The sequence below is a fragment of the Ailuropoda melanoleuca genome, chromosome 11 (genome assembly GCF_002007445.2).
Source record: "Ailuropoda melanoleuca isolate Jingjing chromosome 11, ASM200744v2, whole genome shotgun sequence".
NCBI classification, from domain to species: Eukaryota; Metazoa; Chordata; class Mammalia; order Carnivora; family Ursidae; genus Ailuropoda; species Ailuropoda melanoleuca.
In genome coordinates, this window is record NC_048228.1 from 38,652,835 (window position 1) to 38,680,351 (window position 27,517).

General features: G+C 34.1%; 1 protein-coding gene across 6 annotated transcripts in view; it reads left to right on the forward strand.

Annotated features, from left to right (window-relative positions):
* The window catches only part of SNCA (synuclein alpha), a 148,364-nt gene that overhangs the window by 1,961 nt on the left and 118,886 nt on the right, over positions 1-27,517 (forward strand). For 5 of the 6 annotated variants that reach the window (XM_019798029.2, XM_002917707.4, XM_002917706.4 and 2 more), the window contains exons 2-4: positions 628-773; positions 12,735-12,776; positions 20,342-20,484. In XM_019798029.2, coding sequence (XP_019653588.1) covers positions 653-773; positions 12,735-12,776; positions 20,342-20,484 — 306 coding nt within the window. In that variant the 5' untranslated portion in view covers positions 628-652. Of the gene's footprint in view, positions 1-97; positions 119-627; positions 774-12,734; positions 12,777-20,341; positions 20,485-27,517 lie in introns of those variants that run through there. The other variant, XM_019798027.2, reaches the window with a different exon arrangement.

Below are 27,517 nucleotides of genomic sequence, written 5' to 3' on the forward strand. Positions count from 1 at the left end.
TTTTTTTTTTTTTTTTTTTTTTTTTTTTTTTTTTTTTTTTTTTTTTTTTTTTTTTTTTTTTTTTTTTTAGCGGGTGTGTGTGGGCTCACTGTGGGCCTGACGTGGAGCCACACCCAGAGTGAGTAGTTCTCTTCCTTCCCCTCTGGGTGATCTTGTTATCTTGTCCTCTTCTGGGATTCAGTTTAAGACTGTCCCCGACCCCATGCCTTCAGCTCCCTTTCTTTTCCTGTGATGTCTTTTAAACGTACTTCTAACTTACCTTGTCACTGTTTGGACTCTGCGAAGTTGAAAGAGGGGTCCATCTTTTCATGTAACTACACTTCGAAAATACAGTAAGAACAGCCCAGATGATTCATCCTGATCCATGTTTAGGCAGCTAGACTTTTACTAGCCAAGATGGATGAGGGATCCTAAATTTTTAATGCAAAAGCTGGATTAAAAAAAAAAAAAGCCTTTTTTTTTTTTTTTTTTTGGGGGGTCCAGTGGTTGAAATAAGAGTGTAAATAAAAGAGCCTTGCACTTTTGGGAGTTGTACTGATCTTTCAGTGGTTTTTTATCTTGGATGGTTCTAATTTTATTTTATTCTACCCAAAAGTTCTCATTGAAATTATATTTTGTGTTCTGTAGTGTGGTGTAAAGGAATTCATTAGCCATGGATGTATTCATGAAAGGACTTTCAAAGGCCAAGGAGGGAGTCGTGGCTGCTGCTGAAAAAACCAAACAGGGTGTGGCAGAAGCAGCAGGAAAGACAAAAGAGGGTGTTCTCTATGTAGGTAGGTAAGCCCCACATGGCATCTTGATATTTATTTATGACTGATGGGTTAGGATGATTGATGCTCTAAATGCTGGTATCTCCTGCTTGATTCATTTTTGTATCATCACTTGTCAAAAGGATAAACTGAGTCAGAGGACTGTGTGGGTAGGTAAATGTGTGTATTTGAGCTAATAGTAAAAAGTGAGGATAACCTTTTGTTTTTTCAGAATATTTGATTTTTCAGTAATACTTAGGACTTTTTAAATGAATGCTTCTGTGCATAAGGGACTATAATTCATCAAAAATTTTTAAAACTCAGTCTCAAAAAATAAGAATATCTTTAAGAATCAAAGTCATTCATGGGCCTTTGATTTTTTTCATCGTGAAAAATACTAGCACATTTTAGCGTATTCATATTTTAAAATAAAACTTCAATATGGCCCTGGGATATGTAAAAAAGTCCTGTGGCCCTAAAAAGGAAAGGACAGAAAAGTCTTTGGTAGAGTTCCTCCTTGTGACCACTTGGTAAATTGAAGACTAATTGCCCAAAAAAGTGCTTGAAGGCTGTTGCTAATATCTCAGAGATATTTATATATATAATACATTTATCACATGACACACATACTGAATAATGAGAATGATGCTTATCTTGTCTACTTGTTCCTAAATCACCACTTTGTACTATTCATGGAGATCCTGACTCTCTTTTTTCTTATCTTGAACTTTGTTAGGTGAGGTGTTATTTTACAAATCCCCTCAAATTCTTTGGGGAAGGAATAGACACATACATAGACAAACACTCATCCACAGGGACACGTGCACACACCCACCTTCTGCCCATTCTGCCTCTCCTCTTTCTCTGCTGCTGCTCTGAGCTCTTGCACATTCTCTGGAGCAGCGGGAGCACAGGACGTGCAGGAAGGTGGAGGATGAACCTGTTGGGTGGCATGAGGCGCTGTGCCTGTGTCTGTGGGTGACAGCTACGTTGTCTCTCCAACATGGATGCACTGAAAAAGAGTTAGACTTGAAATGATTTTTATGAATGCCTCCCATATGATTTTTTTCTCATTACTCATAGACTCTATATTGGCTGAGTTTGCTACAAATCTTCAGTTAAATTATTCTTTCTCTTAAGACCTATTTTCAGAGAAATCACTGAATTAAAGAATATTCCCAGAGGAAAAAATGACGAGTTAATTTCAAGTGTTTTTGTGAAGTGTGAATTATATCTTTTTAGATGGAATTTGGAATTCTGAATCAGTGTTGTGCAATAATCGATATCTTTATACTTGTCCTCAGTTTTCTAAGTCATGCAAGTGTGTGCTTGCATCTATTCTTTGATTTCCATTATAATTTAGTAACTTTAAAGATTTTTTTTAGGATGCTAATATTTACTCCATTAGTTGGTAGTGAGTCCAGATACTATTGAAAATTAATGTAATACATTGCTGTTTTCTAGGTAATAAATGGGTTTTATCATCTGGAAAACTTCTTTTCATTGTCAACTATGCGTTTGGACAATTATAATGATTTTTTTTAGATTAATTGTTATTTGTTATATAAAATTATAATTTGTTTACATGTCACGTGTATTTTTAAATCCTCTTCAATACATATCATGGTGTTTAACATATAGTGCATTCTATAAATTATTTATTGGTTGTGTTCTGAAGGATAGTTAAAATTCGAACTCAAACACAGGATTTAAGATGAAAATTGACCTTGAAAAGACAGAGTGTATAGATTAGGAGTTGATAAACTTTTTCTGTAAAGTGATAGACTAAATATTTTAGGCCATAAGATCTCTGTGTGTCAATTAATTAATTCTGTGGTTGTGGTGTGAAAGCAGCCATAGACAATAATTAGCTGTGATCCAATAAAACCTTACTTACTGAAACAGGTGGTGAGTTGATTTGGCCCATAGGGCTGCAGTTTGGTGACTCCTGGAAAAGTAGAGAGAACACAATCTTGATGTCACACAAACCTAAATTCTAGCCCAGTCTACATCATTTATTGCTTTTAGAATACTATAACATTTCCTTAACATCTATGAGCTTTACTTCCATCTTTTGTAAAAATATGAGTTAGATAAATGCAACTACCTTGCAGAGTTTTTGTGAGAATGTCATAATAAAACAAAAGACATGAGTAATAAAGCACACTTTAAAAAAAAACTTTATTTTTTGTAGCAATTAGGTTCACAGCAAAATTGAGAGGCAATTAACAAAGGTTTCTCATGTACCACTTGCCTCCACACATGCATGGCCTCCCGCATGACCTACATCCCCCACCAGATTGGTACATTTATTAAAATTAATGAACCTCCATTGACACATCATAATCACCCAAAACCCATAGCTTACTTTAAGGTTCACTCTTCGTGTTATACATTCTCTGCATTTGGACAAATGTACAATGAAGTGTAGCCATCATTATAGTGCCATATAGATATTTTTGGTGTCCTCAAATTGTTCATCACTTACTCATTTCCCTCCACCAACGCCTGGCAACCACTGATCTTTTTTTGCTGTCTCTATATTTTTGCCATTTCCAGAACGTCATATACCTGGAATCATACAGCATGTAGACCTTTAAGATTGACTTCTTTCTCTTAGTAATACGCATTTAAGGTTCTTCCATGTCTTTTCATGACTTGATAGCTCATTTCTTTTTAATGCTAAATATTAATTCCAGTGTCTGGATGTACCACAGTTATCTATTCACCTACTGAGGGACATCTTGGTTTCTTCCAAGTTTTGGCAATTGTGAATAAAACTGCTATAAACATCCATGTGCAGGCTTTTGAATGGACATAAGCTTTCAACTCCTTTGGGTAAATACCAAGGACCACTATTGCTGGATCACATGGTAAGGATATGTTTAGTTTTATAAGGAACTGACAAACTATCTTCCAAAGTGGCTGGACCAGTTTGCATCCCACTAATAATGAGTACCAGTTCTTGTTGCTTCACAAACTTGTCAGCATTTGGTGTGTCAATATTTTAGATTTTGATCATTCTAACACATGTGTTATCTGATAGTTCTAATTTACATTTCTCAGATGACATATGATGTGGAGCATCTTTTCATAAGCTTATTTGTATCTATATATTTTCTTTGGTGAGGTATCTGTTAAGGTATTTGGCCTGTCCTTTAATCTGGTTGTTTTCTTATTGTTGAGTTTTAAGAGTCCCCTGTATATTTGGGATAGTAGTTCCTTTTCAGATGTATCTTCTGCAAATATTTTCTCTCAGTCTGTAGCTTTTCTCACTCTCAACACTTCTTTTCACAGAGCAGAAATTTTTTAATTTTAATGAAGTCCAGCTTATTGATTCTTTATTTCATGGCTTGTGCTTTTATTGTTATATATATGAAAGTCATTGCCATACCCAAGGTCATGTAGGTTTTCTCCTATGTTATTCTAGGAGCTTTATAGTTTTGTATTTTACACTAGGTCTATGATCCCTATTGTGTTAATTTTTTGTGAAGGGTTGTTGTCTATTCTTCTTCTCCTTCTCCTTGTTTCTTCTTTCTTCTTGAATGTGGATGTCCAGTTGTTCCAGCACCATTTGTCAAAAAGACTGTCTTTGCTTTATTGTATTGCTTTTGCTCCTTTGTCAAAAATCAGTTGGCTATATTTACATGTTTTTATTTCTAGGCTCTTTATTCTGTTCCATTGATTTATTTGTCTGTTCTCTTGCACTTATCACACTGTCTTGATTACTATAGCTTGATATAAAGTCTGAAAAGCAAGTAATCTGACCTATGATTTTATACTTCAGTATCATCTTGGCTATTAAGGGCCTTTTGCCTCTCCACAAGACTTTAGAATCTGTTAATTTCTACAATAACCTGTTGAGATTTTGATTAAGTTTGAATTGAACTATAGATCAAGTTAAGAACTGACATCTGTCAAGATGAACACAGAATTTACCTCCTTTTATTTGTTTTCTGCTTTTGTTCGTCAGAGCTTTGTAGTTTTCCTCATATAGATCTTGTTTATATTCTGTTAAATGTACACCTAAGTATAAATTGTGTTTTAAATTTTAGATTCCATTTGTTCATTGCTCATATATGTGAAAGTGATTGACTTGTGTTCATTAACATTGTATCCAAGAATCTTACAAAAATTAGGGTTTTTTTGGTCCTTGTTGATCCTTTACAATTTTCTACATAAACAATCATCTGTGAATGAAGATTGTTTTATTTCTTTTATTTTAGATTCCATTTGTTCATTGCTCATATATGTGAAAGTGATTGACTTGTGTTCATTACCATTGTATCCAAGAATCTTACAAAAATTAGGGTTTTTTTGGTCCTTGTTGATCCTTTACGATTTTCTACATAAACAATCATCTGTGAATGAAGATTGTTTTATTTCTTCTTTCCCAATCTGTATACCTCTTATTTCCTTTTATTATCTTATTGCATTGGCTAGGATTTCCAGTATGATGCTTGTCTTGTTCCTGATCTTAGTAGGAAAGCTCTAGTTTCTTGCTATGAAATATGATGTTATCTATAGGTTTTTTGTAAATATTCTTTATCAAGTTGAGGAAGTTCCCCTCTATTTCTAGTTTACCAGAAGGTTTTTTTTTTTTTTTTATCAGAAATAGATGTTGCATTTTGTCAAATGCTTTTTCTGTATCTATTGATATGATCATGTCATTTGTCTTTTTTATCCTGTCAATGTGATGGATTACTTTAATTAATTTTTGCATAATGAACCAACCTTGCATACCTGGCATGATTTCCACTTGGTTGTGAAGTATAATTCTTTTTATATGTTGTTGGATTTGATTTGTTAATATTTTGTTGAGAATTTTTGTAAAGCATACTTTTATATATAGGAGCCATGGTTATTATTATCAGATAAGCTGTCCAACAGAATAATTACTTTATCAATATATTTTCTTTTTATCTTTTCATTTGTCATTACAAAACTCACAAATAACTGGAGTGAAAGATTGGAAGTAACTCTAGTGACTCACTCTAGTTACTCTAGTGACTCTAACTTCAATATGACTGAAGATGTTTAGCACACTGTTTTCTTAAGCCTAATAAAAAAAGTAATCTCATTCCTTTATAATATATTTTGGGCAACTATCCTTTAACTAATTGAAGAACTACCATAAGAATCAGTGTTATTTTACGATTTTTTTTGTTTGTGATGTTTGTATATAAATTTTCAATCAATATACTTCAATTTAATGAATAACAATTATCTCAATCAAATGGCTTAGAAATTATAGAGTCCAATTGAAAAGCAAAAAAATTTAGTTTTCTTTATATAATGCCAAGTATTGTAACAGTAAAGGTGAGAAAATTATCTTCAAAACTCTCTCAAAGCTACTTTGCCCAGTAAGCAGCAATGGTCCAGAGTATGCGTTAATATCAGCTCTCAAATCACAATATGGTTCACCTGGCCATCGAGCTGACAAAGTCAACGTATCATGCACAACAGCAGTGTAGTTGACTATGACTAGTATAGTCTGACTATGAGTTCTTGCAATTCCTAGGCATTACTTTAGACCTTCTCCACTGTGCCTTGTGAAGTCATGAGAGATAAGATGGGATAGTTGTGGCCACTTCAGGTCATGGAAGCTATCAGCTCCGGTCTCTCCTCAGTTTACTGATCACATAGCTACTTGGTACCTACTTTGTAGCTATATGTTTTCAATTACAGTTTACTCAGCAATTCAATATTAATTACTAATTATAGATACTAATGAACAACTGACAGCAAATACAGGTGGTTGGTTTGATATGAAGCAACTTCATTAAAACCCACATTTATATTTGAATCAGGATAAATTCTATGATTTAGCCCAATGTCCAATTCTCAGGTATTACTCAGGCAGAGAAGATAGATCCCCAGACCAACTGGCAAACATTTCTTTCAAATAGTCATTTTTAAAAATATGGGGTACAAGGAGTGGTAGATGAGTAGTGATAAGTAATATTCCCTTAAATGCAAGCTGTTCTCACCTTGCAAAGTTCCAGTATAGAAGAATTCCAGTTATGACAGTTAGTTGAATAATGCCAGTCCCTCACAACACAGTTCAAATTGTTACTACAGTACATAAACTGTGATTTACATAAAGTACAACTTCTGCTTCTAGCTTTTCAGCCCACAAATTGCTACATAAATAACAGAAACTTATTATAATCCATGATCAAATTATATCACTTTTTTCAAAGTGTGCCAGTGATTGGTCATTGCACATCTGCTATTCAGCTCACACAGACGGCAAAGCCCATAGTTGTGTTGCTTCCTTGTCTCCCAGTGATAAAGCCGTGTGATAGTTTACAAAAATGCATAATTGAAAAAGGAAATTGGCCAAAAAAATGAAAGTGCAGCAAAGAAATGAAGTGAAAATGCCTGAAGTAAAATTTGAATCAAAGAATGTTTTATTTACAGCAAATAGTTGACTTTGGGAATAGTAACACTGTTACTGCTCAGAAGACTCTGGATAGTAGCCAGAGGAACTTATTCAAGTTGAAATAAGTAAACGAAAAAGGTTGCGATGAACAAGTTGAAGATGTTTCAGAGGAAGTGCTGCTGCAAAAGTAACTCACATTAAAGGAGCTATCAGAGATCTAGCATGATGTTAAAAGTGCAAAGGGTAACATTTTGGAAACTGATTCAAACTTACAAAAGAGTATGACAATTCTCTAAGACTTAGGAAAGATGCTCATGCCATATATGAAGTTATACAATGAGAAGAATACAGCACTGTTTAAATTAATCTTGTTAAGTTTTTCACAAAGAAAACACTTTAATTCTCAATGTCTTAAATTACAATATACAAAGAAAAATTAATTTTGCTTGTTTTTCATTTCCCTACAAATTTATAAATGAGTAAGAGAATTTTTAATGTTTTGACAAAAAAATGTAAAGGTCATAGGACAATTGTAATTTTTACTATCAATTAATTGTTGTTTTCTTCATTGATATTTAAGACCACTTTCTACAGACAACTCAGCTTGTGCTTGGTCACTTTGCAATCCCATAGTACTATGCAAAGTGACCATTGACTGCAAAGTATGCATATATACACGAACACATTGACACATCATATTACATATGTAAACTGTTATCCTGAAATATATCCATGAAATATATTTCATAATTTAATTACTGCATGATTTCATTTCTATGAATTTATGATTAATGATTTGTTCTATTTTAAACTGCAAATCCCTTTACAAATATGTGTGAAGAATAATTATCTCTTACTATTTGGTATGTACTAAACACTTTTGAAATCTTTATGTGTACTTCCTTTGATTTTTCATGTTAACTGAATGATGTATATTTGATTATTATGTGGTGAAGTAAAGATTTAAATCCAGGAAATCTAAATGTAGAGCCTACATTTTAAAAGTTTATTTTCATTTAATTTTTATTGAAATATATTTAACGTACAATATTACATTAGCCTCAGTTGTAATAATGATTTGACAATTCTGTACATTGCTCAGTGCCCACCACTGTAAGTAAAGTAACCATCTGTTACCATATAATGTTATTACAAGGGTGCCTGGGTAGCTCAGTTAGTTAAGGGTCTGCCTTCAGCTCAGGTCATGATCCCAGGGTCCTGGGACCAAGCCCCATATTGGGCTCCCTGCTCAGTGAAGAGCCTGCTTCTCTTTCTCCTTCTGCCCCTCCCCCCACTTGTGTAATCTCTCTCACGCTCCCAAATAAATAAATAAAATCTTTAAAAAAATGTTACTACAATATTATTGAGTATATTTCCTATGCTGTGCTTTTCACCTCTATGACTTATTTATTTTATAATTGGAAGGTTGTGCTTCTTAATCCCCTTCACCTATTTCACTCATCCCTCACCCACCTCCCCTCTGGTAACCACCAGTTCTCTCTTTTTATGTTTCTGGGTATTTTTGCTTTCTTGTTTTGTTTTGCTTTGATTTTTAGATTCCACATATAAGTGAAATCATATGGTACTTGTCCTTTTTCATCTGACTTATTTCACTTAACATAATACCCTCTATTGTCCATCCATGTTGATACAAATGACAAGATCTCATTCTTTTTTATGTCTGAGTAATATTCCATGGTGTGTGTGTGTATACATGCATACACACACACACACACACACCACATCTTATTTATTCAGTCATCTATCATTGAACATTTATATTGCTTTCATATGTGGGCTATTGTAAATAATGTTACAATAAACATAGGGATGCATATGTCTTTTTGAATTAAGTGTTTTCATTTTCTTCAGGTAAATTCTCAACAGTAGAATTACTGGATGATATGGTATTTCTATTTTTAATTTTCTGAAGAAGCTCCATGCTGTTTTCCAAAGTAGTTATACCATTTTACATTACCAGCAACAGTGCATGAGAGTTCCTTTTTCTCTACATCCTCACCAACACTTATTTCTTTCTTTTTGATACCATTCTCACTGATGTGAGGTTGTATTTCATCGTGGTTTTGATTTGCACTTATGTGATGGTTAGTAATGTTGAGTATCTTTTCATGTGTCTGCTAGGTATCTGTATCTTCTTCGGAAAAATAACTATTCTAGGTTCTCTACCCATTTTTAAATTGGATTATTTGTTGTTTCTGGTATTGAGTTGTATAAGTTCTTTATATATTTTGGATATTAACCCCTTATCAAATATCTTATTTGCAAATATTCTCTCCCATTCACTAAGTTGCCTTTAATTTTGTTGATTGCTTCCTTTGCTGTGAAAAAGCTTTTATTTTGGTGTAGTCCCAATAGTTTATTTTTGCTTTTGTTTCTCTTACTTCAGGAGACACGTGTGTAAATATGTTGCTAAGGTCTATGTCCAGGAGATTACTGCCTATATTTTCTTTTAGCAGTTTTATGGTTTCAGGTCTGACACTTAAGTCTTAACCAGTTTGAGTTAATTTTTGTGTGTGGTGTTAAGAAAGTGTTTCAGTTTCACTCTTTCGCATGTAGCTGTGCAGTTTTCTCATCACCACTTATTGAAGAGACTCTCTTCCCCTTTATATTCATGCCTCCTTCATTGTAGGTTAATTGACCATGTAAGTGTGGGTTTATTTCTGGGCAAAACCCATATTCTTAACTACAATGTTATAGTTTATTTTATGTTTTATTTTTATCAGAGGTCCTTAAATATATTCAAATTGAAACTTCTTAACTACATTTAAATGGTTTTATTAAACATACTTTTCTTGACTGTTTAGTAAAATGTAAATTTATGATGCATCCAAATTTCACTTAATGCCTTATTTATATGTTTTCATAAAAACATTTAGTGAACATTTTCAACCTTGTCTTGTATATTCATTTAGGTCGTTTAATTGATCATATTATTGAAATCATGGATATGTGCTTCTAAATTTTAAATAAATTTGGAAATTGAAGCTAAGATCAGTGTTTTACAAATTCAATCCATGAATTATTAGAATTAGATAATGAGGGTTATTAGAAAATGCAAATATCTGTACCTGATATTTCCCGACTATTTGAGGCTCTGACACAACAGTCAGCATTTTCAACCAGCACTCCCACCTGACTGGTTCTGCTGCACTCTCCAGTTTTAGGACCTGGTTCTTACAGATTATTTAATTAATCCTATGTAGTCATCTTACCGATGGGGAACCTGAGATTCCCTTATGCTTTTTTTCCTTTGTTTTAAAGTGTTTATTTCTAACATGCTTATGAAGGCTTTTTAAAACAGTGCATTTTTAAACTAAGGATTAGTACCTAGTTTAATCTCCAAATATAGATTTCAATAATTTCTCAGTTTTGGGACACTCAGGTGATTCAGTCCTTAAGCATCTGCCTTCTGCTTGGGTCTGCCTTCCCAGGGTCCTGGGATTGAGCCCCGCATTGCATTGGGCTCCCTGCTCAGCTGGGGGCCCGCTTCTCCCTCTCCCTCTCCCTGCTGCTCCCCCTACTTGTGCTCTCTCTCTGTCCAATAAATAAATTAAATCTTCAAAAAAATAATTTCTCAGTTTTTATGCCCTCATTTCCCTATATTCACCTATCTCTGGTAGAAATAGATTATTTGACTTACAGGGTAGTTTTCAAATGAATTTCCAATCCGCTGTAATTTTCTCCAAAAAAAATTTAATTAAAAAACTGATGTAGAGATGCCTGGGTGGCTCAGTTGATTCAGCAGCTGACTCTTCTTCTTTTTTTTTTTTTTCTTTTTTTAAATAAAGATTTTATTTATTCGAGAGAAAGAGAGTGAGAAAGCACAAGTAAGGTGAAGGGCAGAGGGAAAAACAGATTCCCTGGCTCGATCCTGGTACTCCAGGATCATGACCTGAGCTGAAGGCAGGCGCTTAACTGACTGAGCCATCCAGGTCCCCCAAGCATGTGACTCTTGATTTTGGCTCAGGTCATGATCTCAGGGTCTTGAGATTGAGCCCCTTGTTGGGCTCTGCACTGGGCGTGGAGCCTGCTTAAGATTCTCTCTTTCCCTCTCCCCTTCCCCCAGCTTTCTCTCTCTCTCTCAAAAAAAAAAAAAAAAGTTTCACTTACACTGAAAAATCCAACATTAGAGAGCTCATGAATAAAATTGTTAAACTTAGTTTTAATATATATTAATGAACTATTTATATAAAAGCTATATTCCTCATAAAGGTTTGCTTGGCTTAGTGGAAAGGGTATAGGTTTAGGGTCATATGGACCTTAATATCAATGTACTTATAGCCAGTTATTCCCTGTGTGGCTTTAGGCAAATCATTTAACTTTGAATTGCAATTTCTTCAGATATAAAGTGGGCATAATTCACCTGTATGGAATGAACTAAGCAAGATTAAAGTGCCTTTTACATAGTAGGTGCTCAATGCATGTTAATTTCTTCTTTCTCTTCCCTTCTACTTGAGTTTCATGGGTTGACTAATCTCTCTGCTGTCCTATGCTTTAGTATAGCTTCTGTAGTTCTGAACCCAGGATCATCTTCCCACCCAACCCTAGTGTTATCTCACTTTTTTTTTTCCTCTGTAAGTTGATTATTGAAGAGACCTCATTCCCCATTGTATAGGTTAATTGACTACTTAAGTGTGGGTTTATTTCTGGGCAAAACCCGTTATTGAAGGGAGACATAAGGGGATAAAAAAGTCATTGGAAGTTGCAGCCACTGTGGAGAATGGAATGGAGGTCCCTCAAAAAGCTAAAAATAGATCTACCCTATGATCCAGCAATTGCACTACTGGGTATTTACCCAAAGAATACAAAAACACTAATTCAAAGAGATACATGCACCCCAATGTTTATAGCAGCATTTTCCAAATTATCCAAGATGTGGAAGCAGCCCCAGTATCCACTGATAGATGAATGGATAAGAAATACGTGGTATATATTTTTAACGGAATATTAGTCAGCCATAAAAAGAAAGAAACCTTGTCATTTGCAATGACATGGATGGAGCTAGAAAATACAATGCTGCGGAAAATAAGTCAATCAGAGAAAGACAAGTATCATATGATTTTTTACATGTACATGGAAATTAAGAAACAAAATAAATGAGCAAAAGGAAAAAAAGAGAGAGAGAGAGACAAACCAAGGAATAGACTCTTAACTATAGAGAACAATTTGATGGTTACCAGAGGGGAGGATTCAGCGGAATGGTTGAAATAAAGGATGCGGATTAAGGAGGGCACTTGTCCTGATGAACAGTGTCAATATATGGAAATGCTGAATTACCATATTGCACACCTGAAACTAATACTCTATGTTAACTAACGGGAATTAAAATAAAAACTTAAAAAAAAGTCATCATTGTGGGTTAAAATTTTAATTGTAAAGAACCTCCTGTTAGTTTTGCTTTCTTCTGTTTGTTGTATGATTACTGGAATTCCTTGTTTCAGGTTTTTTGCTCCCTATTTATATTTTTCTATCTGGGCTTCTAAAGATTGAGATTTTTTTATTAGTTGTATTTAAAGATAGCTAATCAGCAATATAAGGCCAGAGAGACTTATGTTTATGTTTTGAATTTGTTTTTATAGGCTCCAAAACCAAGGAAGGAGTGGTTCATGGTGTGACAACAGGTAAGCTCCATGGGGCCTGGATCCAAGAATGATATTGAAAATATCTAGTAAGCATTACTCATTCAGAATGTAATTGTAAACAGCCACTGTGTTCATAGAGAAATATTCTAAGGGAACATCAGCTTTGTTTAATTTTAATTCTTTATTAAGTATTTTTAAATAAGTAAATATTTATTATAGATAAATAAAACAATATATTCCACTATCAAGAATGGTGCCTCTGAATTGACCAGATATGTTTAATTTGTGGTAGTATCACATTTAAATATTCTGAAACATTATGTTTTGGCAAACTGCTACCATAAATTACATATAAGAATTGCCAGTTTTCAAAGGATTAATGTCAAATTTTCTGTAAAGTATAATAAAACATTCTGACATTAAACTATACTCAGTATAACATTTCCTTGATGATTCAGAAAACATTTTAGGAAACACCCATGGAATGATCAGTGAAGTATTTATTGTATTTATATCTATTTGGCTTAATTTTACCAAGAATTTGAATAGGTCTGTAAGAAGATTGCAATAAATTAATATCAAAAATGAAAATTGCGATAAGGGGGGGAGGAGGAGGAGTATGATAGGGACAGATAGAAAAATGAAAGGAGAACCAAAATTTAATAATCTTAAGAGCCCACAGACTTGCTGTGATTCAGTTTCATGTTGTATGTATTCCAAGCAGCCTGACAGATGGGGTAAAACAGGATATATAATCAGAAACATAATTCATATGATCAGATAGCAGTAAACGTAATAGTGTCTCAGAAAAATACCATGTTCCTATTATAAAATTATAAATTATAAAATTGGAAATGGAGAAAATCAAATGGGAGTATTAATACAGTTTTGTGGTTGATACCATAACACTGGAGCCAGACTTCCTTGGTTCAAATTTCTGCTTACCACTTCTGAGCTATGTGATTTTCTGTAGGATTCATAATCTTTTTGTGATTTAGTTTCCTCATCTGTAAAAGGATAAAGAGAATTAATGTACACAAATACCTAGAATAATGAAATTAAGTAGTGTGTATTATACAGGTGTTTTTTTATCATCACTTTATAGTGAGTCTATCTTGAACAACATTTTTACAGCTAGTGGAGAAAAATATTTCAGATGACTATTTTATATATACTTTTGATATTAAATGAGAGCACAGAATGAAAATAGAACCCTCTGAAACTTATTCTGCTAGAAGCTAAATTAAAGTGTGCTGCTTGTATTTGCTCTGCTGCAATCCAGTCAATATGTGATGCCCGGAACTAGGCAAATAAATGAACTGTGTTGATTTCTAGGGACCGTCTGTAAATATGATGTTATTAAGCATGATTTTAATAAGACCTGGGTAGCAGACAGTTGGAGGCTGTACTATCTGAAGAGCCTCGCTAGATTAATGGTGTTCCATTTGAGAGTTGAAGAATGCATGTGGTTTAAAAAGCAGATAAGCTTGTGGCCAGATTTAGAGTCTGTGGTAAAAATTAAACAATATAAATAATATCATCATTGAATGAAGGCTATGGAGATGGGCTGCAGGGATAACTCTTAACAAAGTCAGAGTTTTCATCTTCTCCACAATGACAGAAAGTAAATATGAGTGTGTGTGTGTGTGTGTGTATGTATGTGCACTACTGAAGTTTGTACAATAAGGCAGCATTTTGTTTTCTGAAGAACAGTAGCCTGTCACCTTATGTTTCCCTGGTTTAATAATATTGAGAAACTTTGCATATCATGTCTTTTTTAGCATATTGAAGAATCTGAGATATTCCATAGTAAAGAAATTTTCATAATATAGTTGAATCCAGGGCTTCTTAACTTTGTTTGACCTTATTTCAATAGTTACTAGGTTTGAGTGAAGCCAGTGTTCCAGAGAACACTATGGAAAATGCCACTAAGCAAGACCATGATGATTTTGATGTGGGTAATATTTACAGCCATTGTACCAATCAACTATCCTGGCAAGAGCCAAGTATCAAAAATATCATAAGTAGCCTGACTATGAGAAATGAAATGGGATAAATCTGCAGTAAATACCATCTTTCTCCCATATCAGGCAATGAGTAGGATTATTTAATATAAAATTCTAAATTCCAAGTATAAGGATAAATAAGTTTAAGATAATTACCTCCATGGTTAAGGAGAAGAATTAATTATTATACTTGGTCTAAAATGTTTATATTGGCTATATAAATATAGGTGCTAAATAAATGTTATCATTGTAATTAGTCTTAAAACAGGAAAGTGAGAAACTATTATACAGTATATAACGTTATCAGCTGATGTCAAAAGAAAAATTTCCTGAAGATTCATCCCATTACTTATTTTTCAGAAATACAGACTTTAGTAACTTAGTTAGGCCAGGAGTTTTCTACCTAAAAAATTCCAAGAAAAAGAATTTCTCCCAGTTAGATAATCTCAGGATAAAATCTAAAAATCTGCCTTACACCCTCGCTATTTGATCTCAGTTCATTATTGTTGCAGTTGTCAACTTAATGCATTGTTATAGAAAAATATGAGAGTGTATTTAATCTGGATGTACTGAATGACATGTCTTTGAAGCCACTTTAAAAAATAGATGTTGTTAAAGCTTACTTAATTTTTTTCCTCATGAAAGTATGGTTTAAAGAATTTCCTATTATTGGAGATTTTCTGAGTTTTGATTCTTATAAACAGAAATTTGTTACATGATAATGAGCACAACTAATTTCAACATGTTATAATTTATCAAAATGTTTTATAATATAAACTTATTTTCCTCAGATATAGAATTTGTACAATTCAAAGCTAGATCTTCTTAATTTTATGGTTGTGTTTAATATCAAAGGTTAGATTTACTGTATCTATTTGAAAAGTTGGTGCAATATTTTCTTAAATTTTTTTTGACTTAAAGCCAGATTAAATCTAAATGCTAAAGTTAGTGAATAAATTACAGAATACACAAAATTCCTTTTAATGAATTCAAAATCATTTATTGAGAATCTTCTGTGAAATAATATAAAGAAAAATAATAGGATTTCTGATTTTAATGAATTCCAAATAGGCTGGTGGGGGTGGAGAGACTCACTGGGAAATGAATAATTCTGGCACAATGTTAAAAGTTCCATAGCAAAGATATATCTAAAATTTTATGAGGTCACAGGAGGAGAAACAGGAACTTGTTGGGAGGAAAGATTTTTAATATGGAATATGACATTTGAGATGGGTTTTAACAGCAGCTTGAATTTGCTGAGTAAACAGATAGGGAGATATCTGAGAAGGATCAAAGCTTCTGACAAGACAGAGCTGTATGAATAAAATTGAGAAAGACTGGCATATTTGGGGGAGAACATAAAATGCTATGTTCTCATATAATACTCATATACTTATATAATACTGTGATTAGTTGGGAGGAAAGTATCCCTTTCGATCCTAGTTTTGTGGTCTTTTCCTTTAAAAATGAGTATCATTTATTAGATTAAAAATGTTACCAATTTGAATGTGTCTTATTTCCTTTTGTTTTGTCACCCTTTTGTTTGGCATGTCCATGAACAGAGAAATAGTGTAAAAGGCCTTAACAGGGGGGCATAGGGGCTCAAGGTGACTGGATAATTTGCTAGGTGAACAAGTCCTACAGGAATCTTTAAAAATGTGTCTATCATTACTACGTGTACACTCTGTCATTTCGTACTGTAACTAATTTACTCTTAACGATGAGTAACCTGATGAAGTTATGATGAAGGACAAAGTGTATTTTACTGTGAAGTTTATGTGCATCAAAATATATTAATGTGTATACATATATAAGGAAAGCCTAGATATTATAAAAATAACCTTTCGTGGCTGGTAGAAAAATCACGAATCTGTAAAAAGATCAAAATTTATTCTTGTCTTTGAGATATTGTAACAAGAAAATGTTCATTTTTCAAGTAAAATTTTCTATTCATGTTCTTGGAAAAGAAAAAATGACAAGTTAGAGCCCATAATTCACAATTTTTAAAGGATCAACATTCTGGAAGTGTTTAAAAACATGAGATCTGAACTTCTCACTGGCATTTAAATTGAACTTTGCATTGGGAATAGCCATGACTTGCTAGGAGGCACCAGCTGTATCCCCAAAGGTGGCAACTCTTCCTGACTTTAGACTCTAGGGTCACTTCTGCTTCCCCACATTGCCCAGAACTGAAGAATAAGCACCTGTCCTTACCACCTTACTTCCACGACCTGCTATCAAAATCCAGTTGCTTTGTCCACATTATTCAATCGTTGGCCTTCTGCAAGGGGTGACACGTGATCTGTACAATAATCGTGTGACTAGCTTTTAACAGTTGCCAATTTAACAGCTGACAGCGAAGCTCATCCAATTCCTCGGGTTGGGGATTATCTAGAGAGGATGTATGTAAGTGCAAAGCCTACCTCCCCCCCCCCACCAAATTGTCTCTCTTTGCTTAGGAGAGGGCCTGAGGAAAAATATCACTCAAAAACCCAAATTCCTGAAATCTGGAGAAAACAGAAAAAAAGAGTTTGTGAGGCAAAAAGGAAAGAAGGTATAGTTGGACATAAGAGATGCAAGATGTAGATTTTATGGGTATAAATGTCATAAGGTGTAGATGAAGAACAGTTGTTTTATTTCTCTATTGACCTTGAGATTATTAAAAGAGCAGACGCTCTCATCTTTTGTTTTTTTCATAGAACTCTTCATTTAATTGAAACAAACTTTTTTTATTAGAGTTTCCTTTATTTAGCAATTGCATGGAGGTAATATAGAAAGATTAATTCAGCAATTAGATATAGTCTTGGAGAATTTTTGATATGAGATTAAGTCTGCTTCTAAATCTAATCCCAAACTATTTACACTGTCTTCTCTAAAATTTTAACTTATTAAAAATCTACTGAATCACCATATTGTATTTTGCTTTGTGAAAAGAAATTATAAGTTTGCTCAACAAACTTCATTTTCATACTTAATGACTAGCTCTTTTATTACCATTAAAATTGGTGAAAATCAACCTTTTTATTAAGAATTGTGTTTCAACCACTTGAAGTTTGATAAAAGGATCAAAGTTTCTTCATAACCATCCCTTACTCTATTGTTCATTTTTTTTGGCTTTTTAAGTTTTAATTTTAATTCCAGTTCGTAAACATACAGTGTTATATTAGTATCAGGTGTACAATATAGTGATTCAATAATTCCATCTGTCACCTGGTGTTCACCACAGGTGCACTCCTTCATCCCCATCACCTATTGAACCCATCCCTCCATCCCCCCTCCTCTCTGATAACCATTAGTTTATTTCTCTGTAATTAAGAGTCTGTTTCTTCATTTGTCTCTCTCTCTCTCTTTTCTTTCCCTTGGCTTGTTTGTTTTGTTTCTTAAATTTCACATATGAAAAAAAAACCCAAAAAATAAATTCCATATATGAGTGAAATCATATATTTGTCTTTGACTTATTTCACTTAACATTACACTCTCTAGCTCCATCCATGTTGTTGCAAATGCCAAGATTTCATTCTTTTTGGTGACTGAATAATATTCCATTACATATGTATATGTATTAATTACATCTTCTTTATCCATTCATCAGTCACTTGGGCTGCTTCCATTTCTTGGCTATTGTAAATAATGTTGCTATTAACATCAGGGTGCGTGTATCCCTTTGAATTCTTTTTTTTTTTTTTTTTTTGGTATTTGTTTTTGTATTCTTAGGGTAAATATTCAGTAGTGTGATTGCTGGATCATAGGGTAGTTCTATTTTTAACTTTCTGAGGAACCTTCATACTGTTTTCCACAGTATCTGTACCAGTTTGCATTCCCATGCAACAGTGCATGAGTGTTCCTTTTATTCCATATTCTCACCAACACTTGTTCCTTGTGTTGTTGATTTTAGCCAGTCTGACAGGGTGAGGCGATGTCTCATTGTAGTTTTGATTCTCATTTCCCTGATGGTAAGTGATGATGAACATCTTTTCATGTGTCTATTGCCCTTTGGATGTCTTCTTTGGTGAGATGTCTGTTCATGTCTTCTGCCCATGTTTCAATGGTATTATTTGGTTTTTGGGTGTTAAGGTCTATAAATTCTTTATATATTTTGGATACTAACCCTTTATTGGATAGGTCATTTGCAAATATCTTCTCCCATTCTGTAGGTTGCCTTTTAGTTTTGTTGATTGTTTCCTTTGCTGTGCAGAAGCTTTTTATTTTGATCTAGTCCTAATAGTTTATTTTTGCTTTTATTTTTCTTGCCTCAAGAGACAAATCTAGAAAAAAGTTGCTAGGTCCAATGTCAAAGAAATTATTGCCTGTGTTCTCTTCTAGGATTTTTATGGTTTCAGGTCTCACATTAAAGTCTTTAATCCATTTTTACTTTATTTTTGTGAATGGTGTAAGAAAGTGGTCTAGTTTTGTTCTTTTGCATGTAGCTATCCAGTTTTCCCAACGGCATTTGTTGAAGAGACTGTCTTTTTCACCCTGGATATTCTTTCCTGCTTTGTCAAAGATTAATTGACCATAGAGTTGTGGATTTATTTCTGTTCTGTTCTACTGACCTATGTGTCTATTTTCGTGCCAGTACTGTTTTGATCACTACAGCTTTGTAATATAGCTTGAAGTCCAGAACTGTGATGCCTCTAGCTTTACCTTTTCTTTTTCAAGGTTGCTCTGGCTATTTGAAGTCTCTTTCAAATTAGAATTGTTTGCTCTAGTTCTGTGAAAACTGCTGTTGATATTTTGATAGGGATTACATCAAATGTGGAGCTTGTTTTGGGTGGTACAGACATTTTAACAATATATGTTTTTCCAGGCCATAAGCATGGAATGTCTTGCCATTTCTTTGTGTTGTCTTCAGTTTCCTTCATCAGTGTTTTATAGTTTTCAGAGCACAGATCTTTCACCTCTTTAGTTACATTTATTCCTACATATCTTATTGTTTCTGGTGCAATTGTAAATGAGATTGTTTTCTTAATTTCTCTCTCTGCTGCTTCATTATTGGTGTATAGAAATGCAACATGTTTCTGTAGATTGATTTTGTATCTTGTAACTTTATTGAATTTTTTTATCATTTCTAGTAGTTTTTTGGTGGAGTCTTTAAGGTTTTCTATATATAATATCATGTCATCTGTATCACATTCATTTCTGATGGTAACACGAGCACCTATGTGTTGTGTGACTCAGAAGGTGTGGTGAAAGTGAACATGCTGGGTGAGATTAAAGAATTGACATTGGAAATGAAGTAAAGAAATAAATACCTGATACACAATAGCTGCATCTGTAATTATTGCCTTCTCTAAACTTTCCTAAATAAAATCTTAACCAAACCTTAGTTGCTCAAAGGTTCTATTTGTGATCATTACACTTGAAGTGTGTTTTAATATCTGCATGATTACAGCAACATATCTTAGCAAAGATTTAATGTTTGTTGAAATCATACTCACTTAAATATCTCTGAGGCTTTTATTTCTTCTGACACTACAGTTATTTATAGTATGTGCAAGTACAGGTCTTTACAAGTTGACAGCTAGTGGAAGTGAAATTATTTTCAGTCCCTGTTGTTCCACTGTCTCTTAATCTGTTATTGTTCTGGATTTATCCCAGTGGCTGAGAAGACCAAAGAGCAAGTGACCAATGTTGGTGAGGCGGTGGTGACAGGGGTGACGGCAGTAGCACAGAAGACAGTGGAGGGAGCAGGGAGCATCGCAGCTGCCACTGGCTTTGGCAAAAAGGATCAGTTGGGCAAGGTATGGTTGCATACATTTTGTTACATTTATAAAGTCTTGGGATCACAGTGCATTTTCATGGAAGGCACTAGGCAGGATTAAGATGCTTACTTGGGGGTGGGTTGACTGACCCTCTTCTCAAAAAAAAACAACTACTTTTATGTGTATATTCTTTTTTGGAGGTATAACCCAGATAAATGCTATGAAAATAGTACAGTAATTGTGATTGTTTCATTTTCTGGAAGAAAGTTAATGAAATGAACAATGTAATAAATACCAAGAGAACAGTGACATTTCAGAAAGAATGGGTGCTTTCATGTTAGCTATGAATCTTGAAATCTTTCTTTGTTGGAATATAACAAATGCTTTGTGCCCAGCTGACAAATTGTCAAACTGAAGATTTTTTGCTTGGTTTCTTTATAATGACATCATCTCTTACTAGATGGCCTAGTTGCTTATCACATAGCAGTTCATTTGCAAATATATGCGTGTGGAGACTGAGAGTCAAATTGCATACGAACCAGAGACCGTAGTTTTGGGTGATTTTAAAATTCTCGGAAGAACTTTGACTGCATTTTTGACAAATATGAGACTCTAGTAGGATTATACTAAAGATATCATGACTTTCATTTAAAACAGGTAAGTGATAAAAAATGAGGTGTCAGCTGGCAGATGAAATTTCATAGATTTTGTGACCACACAGCAGAGATTTTTGCTATTTCCTTGGCACCATGGCCTCCTTGCTATTCCTTCAACAAATCAAGTACTCCCTTGCCCTGGCGCTTCCCTCTGTCTGGAAAGCTCTTCCCCAGGTTATATACTGGGTTCACTCCCTCATCTCCTCAGGTCTTTGTTAAATGATATCTTCTCAATGAGGCCTACCCTGACCTATTTGAGATTAGAACCGCCCTCCTCACCTTTGGTGTTCCCAGTCTCCCTACTCTTTACGCTTTCCTTTTTTACATGTATTACCTTTAAGAATCATAAATGACGTACTTTTTAAAGAGAGTTCATTTATTTGTTTGAGAGAGAGAGAGAACGTGCATGTGTGCAAGCATAAGTGGGGGGCGGGGCAGAGGGAAAAGGAGAGAGAGAATCTCAAGCAGACTCCACACTGAGCATGGACCCGATGTGGGGCTCGATCTCAAGACCCTGAGATCATGCCCTGAGCCTAAATCAAGAGTGTGGATGCTTAACTGACTGAGCCACCCACGTGCCCCCAACTTACTTACTTTTTATATATGTTATTATTTTATTTGTACCCTCCTAAAATATAAGCTCCATGAGGGTGGAATGTATTTATTTTGTTCACTGATAGTTTGCAAGTGTCTAGAAGAGTGCCTGACACATGGTGGATAATTAGAAATATTTATTAAGAAGGAAAGGTAAGAAGAAATTAAGTAAATAAGCAGAGTGACTTTTATTTCTATGTCTAATAATTATATGCATTGCATAGCAACTGTGGCTATTCAGTTAACTGAAAGTTATAATCAAAATGGTTTTCAAACAGATACTTTGAAAACAATATAAGAAAGTAGCTTTATTTGCTGGCCGACTGCTCTGGGTTGTTTCCACTCCACGTAATTCTATGTAGCAGGCCTGCCTTGATTGATCATTAAAACACTGATAATAAAAAGGCAGGACTAAAAACCTGTGACATAGTGAGATTTATCACATGTATTTATATCATCTGGGCAATTGATGCTACTTATGGAAAACCTGGGTTGGGCGTCTAGTGTAGTTCTCCAGCTAACACTTGAGTGTATGGTTAATGATAGTAGTGTTCCTTTGTGTAGATTATGCTCTTCAAAAGAGCTTATTACTTATGCTAATAAATATACAAATTTCTACTTTATGTCTGAATTTATAATGATAGCCTTATTACATTTTAAAAATTAGGAGGGACCTCAGCTATTAGTACAGAAGTAATTAACATGTTTAATGTCCCAAGCCCTTCTGCCAATCACATAGAAGCTGTGGACTCTCTTCTCAGAAATACACATGATAAAGAACTTAGGGGGATCTTGGAAGCCCATCAACAGACAAAGCCCATGATTTAGAGCAATCCTCTGATTGTACAGTTAAGGAAAATAGAATCTACAGAGGGGAAGTGAGCAGTCCAAGGTCACATGGCCAATTGTAACTGACTGGATACTGGTACTGCTTTTCCATCCACTATGTCAGTTCCCCAACCACTTCCTCAAAACCTACCTTCCTTTTGAGTTTTCATAAACTGAATTACAGACAACCAGATTTAACTGGAAAAATTCTGTGCTTCAGAATATTAAGAAACCAGGGAAACATGTACCATTCCCTTCTCATCCCCTTTTAAAACATACCATGTAAATTACAAATAAGGCATGAATTGCTTCATTTCTTATACATTTTTTTTTACTTTTCTAAAAATATTGCTATTTATTATAATACTTTAAAGCAGAAATCTAGACAGTGTGACAAAATTAACCATTTGGAGATATTTCTCTTTTGGGTATTTACAAGTTCTTTCAAATTTTTAATATGAAAATAAAGCCATAAAATCCAGAAATTGCAGCATAGTTATAGAAAAAAACACATTAAACTGATAGTTTAAATGGCTGATTTTCATCCCTGCTCTGTCACCAACGGGCTGGATGACCTTTTGAGGATCTCCTAAGACTCTTTCATACATAATGAGAAACTATACCAGAAAATTGTTAAAGCCTAATTTAGCAACAACGTTCTGAGTTTCTATTATAATTCAAGGAGGATGCTAATAATCTTTTCATTGTGGTCATATCTATGAAATGCCAAAAATGCTAGAGAGTTTAGATAAAATCTTTCAATTTGTTCATTATGAGATTTGAAGTAATTTCATCATTCAAACTCTGATCAAAATGATTCTGGTAAATGGAAATAAGCAGATTTTTGTTGTTTTAACCACTTGTTAATGACTCCATTGACGTACTCATTCTTCATTCAAGAAATAAAGCTTGCTTACTATGTGTCCAAAACTTTGCTAGATATTATGATTAAAATGATGATAAAACCATATATGGTTTTTCTCTTCATTGAGCTTACAGTCTAGTGACAAAGATTCATAATAATCATCTAATTACCACACAATAAGTATGCAGTTCTAAACTGTGAAATGCTATGGGGTACATAATGCCAAGAATACCCCAGCTAGTATGGGGTAGGGATATGGGGGAGCATTACAAAGACTTCCCTGAGGAAGTGATGTCTGCATTGAGATCTAGAAAAATGACTGGCAATTAATAAACAATTGTTGGAAGAGAAGAGTTGGAAGAGAAGCTTTGCAGGCGAAAGTAACAACATGAAGAAATCTCATGTGGTAGGAGAGGGACCTTGGCAAGTCACAGAGGACTGCAGCTGCAGGCACAGAAAATAAGGTAGAAGAAGATGGAGAAATATGCAGGGGTCACATCCTGGTTGGCCATGTTGAGAACGTTGAGAATGTTGGTCTTTATTCTAAGAATGAAGGAACCTATTAAATTTTAAGCAAGGACGTCAGGTTATAATTTTGCATCTTGAAAAGATTTCTCTGTTCGTCAGGCAGGAAAGAGATTAAAGGGAGGGAAGAGTGGAAACCAGGGACCAGTTAGTGGGCTGTGATGGAAAGAGGAGATGACTGCATATTCTAAGGTGTAGGTGGGGGAAAAGAAAGAAATGGATTAATTTAAAGACTATGTAGGAGGTAATATCAACAAGATTTGGTGGTGCATTTCATAAGGCTTGGGGGAAAAGAGATGTGGTTAGCAGGACTACTGGGTGTTAGCTCGTTGAAGTGGATTAATAGCTGTGCCATTCTCTTGGCAGTTGGTGCCTCTCTTAAATATCAGCAAGGCTTTAAAAGGAGTGGCTACATTGATGTTTAGCCATCATGCCCTTTGAGGATATTTGGCTCATTACTCCCTGATTGATAGTGGAACAAATCTTTTTCTTCTTTCCTCCTTCCCTTTCTCCTTTTCCCCCTCCCTTTCTCCTTTCCTTCCTTCTTTCCTTTCCTCTTTTATTTCTTTCCTCCCTTTGGTGTTTTCTTTTCTTTCTGTTTTTTTAAAACCAAGAGCTCTAATAGCTCATTTTGATTCTTGTGTTTTTATTTGCTAAATTCATCTCTTTGGGAATGTTTGCTTTGGTGTACTCTATCTCCTTTTGATGTTAACAGAGAGAGATGATGACAGATACCTAAGTATTTTTTTTTAAATTTGAATTTCATATGAATGAAACTATCCTTACTAATAATTTCTAATTATAAGACATTAGATTAAAGGACAAATGGGATGTCTTGAATTTTAAGAATTTGCTTTATCAAATATTATTAGCTCCTCTACTGAATACATTAGAATAATGCATCTACTGATCTATATTTTTACCTGTGTGCATACAAGAGGTTATCAGCTATATAATTCATTTCCCAAAACTCATTCATTTGATTGGCATGGTAAAAACAGGCTGCAAATGCATTGACAGAAATACTCAAGTTTTAAGTTCAAACAAACAGTGGTATTATATAGATGAAATTTGTTTCCTACTTTTTTTTTTTACATTTTATTCACATTTTTCGCTTTTAGTGTGCTCACAGAAAATTAGAACACCTTAAGCAGGAGTTTAATAGCAATTTTGTAAGCAAAGTTACATTCCATCTCTAAGTCAAATTGGTCAAAGCTTCTCCAGTATTTACAAAACATGATAGACAAGATGCTACACAAAACCATTGCATCTGAAGAATTTTTTCCTTTATTCTCAATTGCTTCCTACATATTAAGAACAAATTATCTGCTTGTACCAAGACTATTATAAACAAGTGTAATGACTAAGAGTTGCTCTGTAGTACATCTATGTTTGCAATATACAGCTGGTCACAACATTTGCTCCATCCCAACCCCCTCAACAGTGCTTTGCATGTGGTTACTGCTCAAATAAATCCTTGATGAACAAATGAGCATTTCTTTAATGCTATCTGGAATGCCCTAGAAGAGTTGGCTCCTCGGTGTCCCTGAGGTCTCTACTTTTGTATTTATTATTATTATTATTTACAGAGAGTGAAAGCTCTACATATACCGTAGAGCCACTGCCTGACAAAGAGTATAGCAGTAAGCTTCATTATCACAGACCTACCTACATGGAAATTAGTAAGTTTCATGCAAGAAACAAGCTTGAAATATTTATAGTCTCAGATATGTGAAATATTCAAGTTCATCTGTTTTTTGTTTCAGAATTAGTGAAGTTCCTTAACAGTGCCATTTTGAGAAAATTAGATCAAATTATAAGAAATTTTTTACTATCCCCAGCATAGTTATCCAGAAAATATTGATTTCAAAGGGGGCAGAAGCACACATACTCTGTGCTCCTGCCTTAACTCATAAGAGGATAGCTAACCACGTGTGTGCTGGAGGAGTAAAACAAAGCAGGAGTGCGACATTTTTTGGTAACATTTAAGCATCCTTCTCCTTACTTCCTTCGACTTACCAGAGCGATCATGTTTAGCTTGATGCAGACGTATTTTTAAACACTTGAGTGTTATTGACCTTCTAATTAAATAATCAGATGATGGATGTTGACATAAGTTAACTCATTTATGTTGATTTCACAAATAAGCCAGAGGTTACAAGCAATCTTTCAGATTTCTTTGAAGAAGCATACACGTATCATAGGTGTACTCTTCATACTGAATTGTTTATAACAAGGTGACAAGAGATATTAAGATTAGTGAAATACTCTGATTTATAGTACATTCTCCTTAAATGTTTAATAATGACAGATCTAATATATTCTCTCAAATAATTAGAAATTTGAGTCTTGCTTTTGTGCTTGACCTCTGAAGATAACCAGCGTGACTGTTAGTTCTATTTAAACCTAAATCAAAAGCTCTGTGGCGCAGGTAGTTGCCTGGTTTGTACCTGTGTTGGGAGTGGCCCTTACTATTAATAGCATTGTCATCTTAGGTAAAATCATGTCATAATTAAAGAAAAAACCTAATTGACCTGATTTATTTGTTTTTAACGTGTATTATATAATCAGTAACATTTTAGAATGTGGTATGTAAAAATCAATATTTTATGCTCATATTAAAGTCTAATATTACATAAAGTCTCTCTACTTGGAAACACATCTATTATGAGGTCTTTTTTTGTGTCTAATATTTCACTAGGTTCAGGATAGATGAATCATGATTCTTAATGACCCTTAATCTTGTAAGGTTGTAAATGTGGAAGCGCACTATAATTATATATGAAGTTGTAAGAAACTTAGGCTTATGATTATGTTTTCATTAAAATTCAATATGATTCAGTTATTTAATGGGTACTTTATATGTACTGGACACTTGGTTGGGCGCTTTGAGGAATACAGAGGTGAATAACATGCATGACTCCTGCCTTCAAGAAATGTGGTCTAGACACAGCAACTGACATATTTATTCCTGGGGAAAAGGAGCATCTCTACTCTTTGAGAATGTGTATGTATTTGTAACAGGTATATATACATCATAGGAAAAAAATGCTTTTTTGTTAGGAAAGAGAGAGACCTATACGCTCAATAAATATTATACTTTAAATTTTGGTTTTGTCAGCAGATTATGAAATTACTTCACACACATGGAGATAACAGCTGCAATATTTTAGCTGTTTAGACAGAAACATAAAAATATTTCCACCTGAGTCCTAGCACCAATAGTTAATAATGTGTAAGCATTATAACCCCACAATATATACATGACTACAAATCCAATTTTAGTTTTCAAAGAACCAATTGTGATAGCTTTGTTTGTTAGAAAATGTATTATAGGGAGAATGTGATAGAACTGCTTCAAGGCACACCAGCAAACAGCTTTAACTCATATTTGTGAAATTGGCTTATTCCTTCATAAATGCTTAATATGAATTAGAATTCTACTGAATGCAACGTGAGAGCCATGACCACACTTTTATGAACCAGTCTTCCCTGTGCAGGGGGCTAATATCTATTGCTAATGCCCCTTCACATGCAAAGAGATCATAATATTTTTGATAGTTTCATGAACCAGGTATTACTATATATAGAACGATTTCAAACT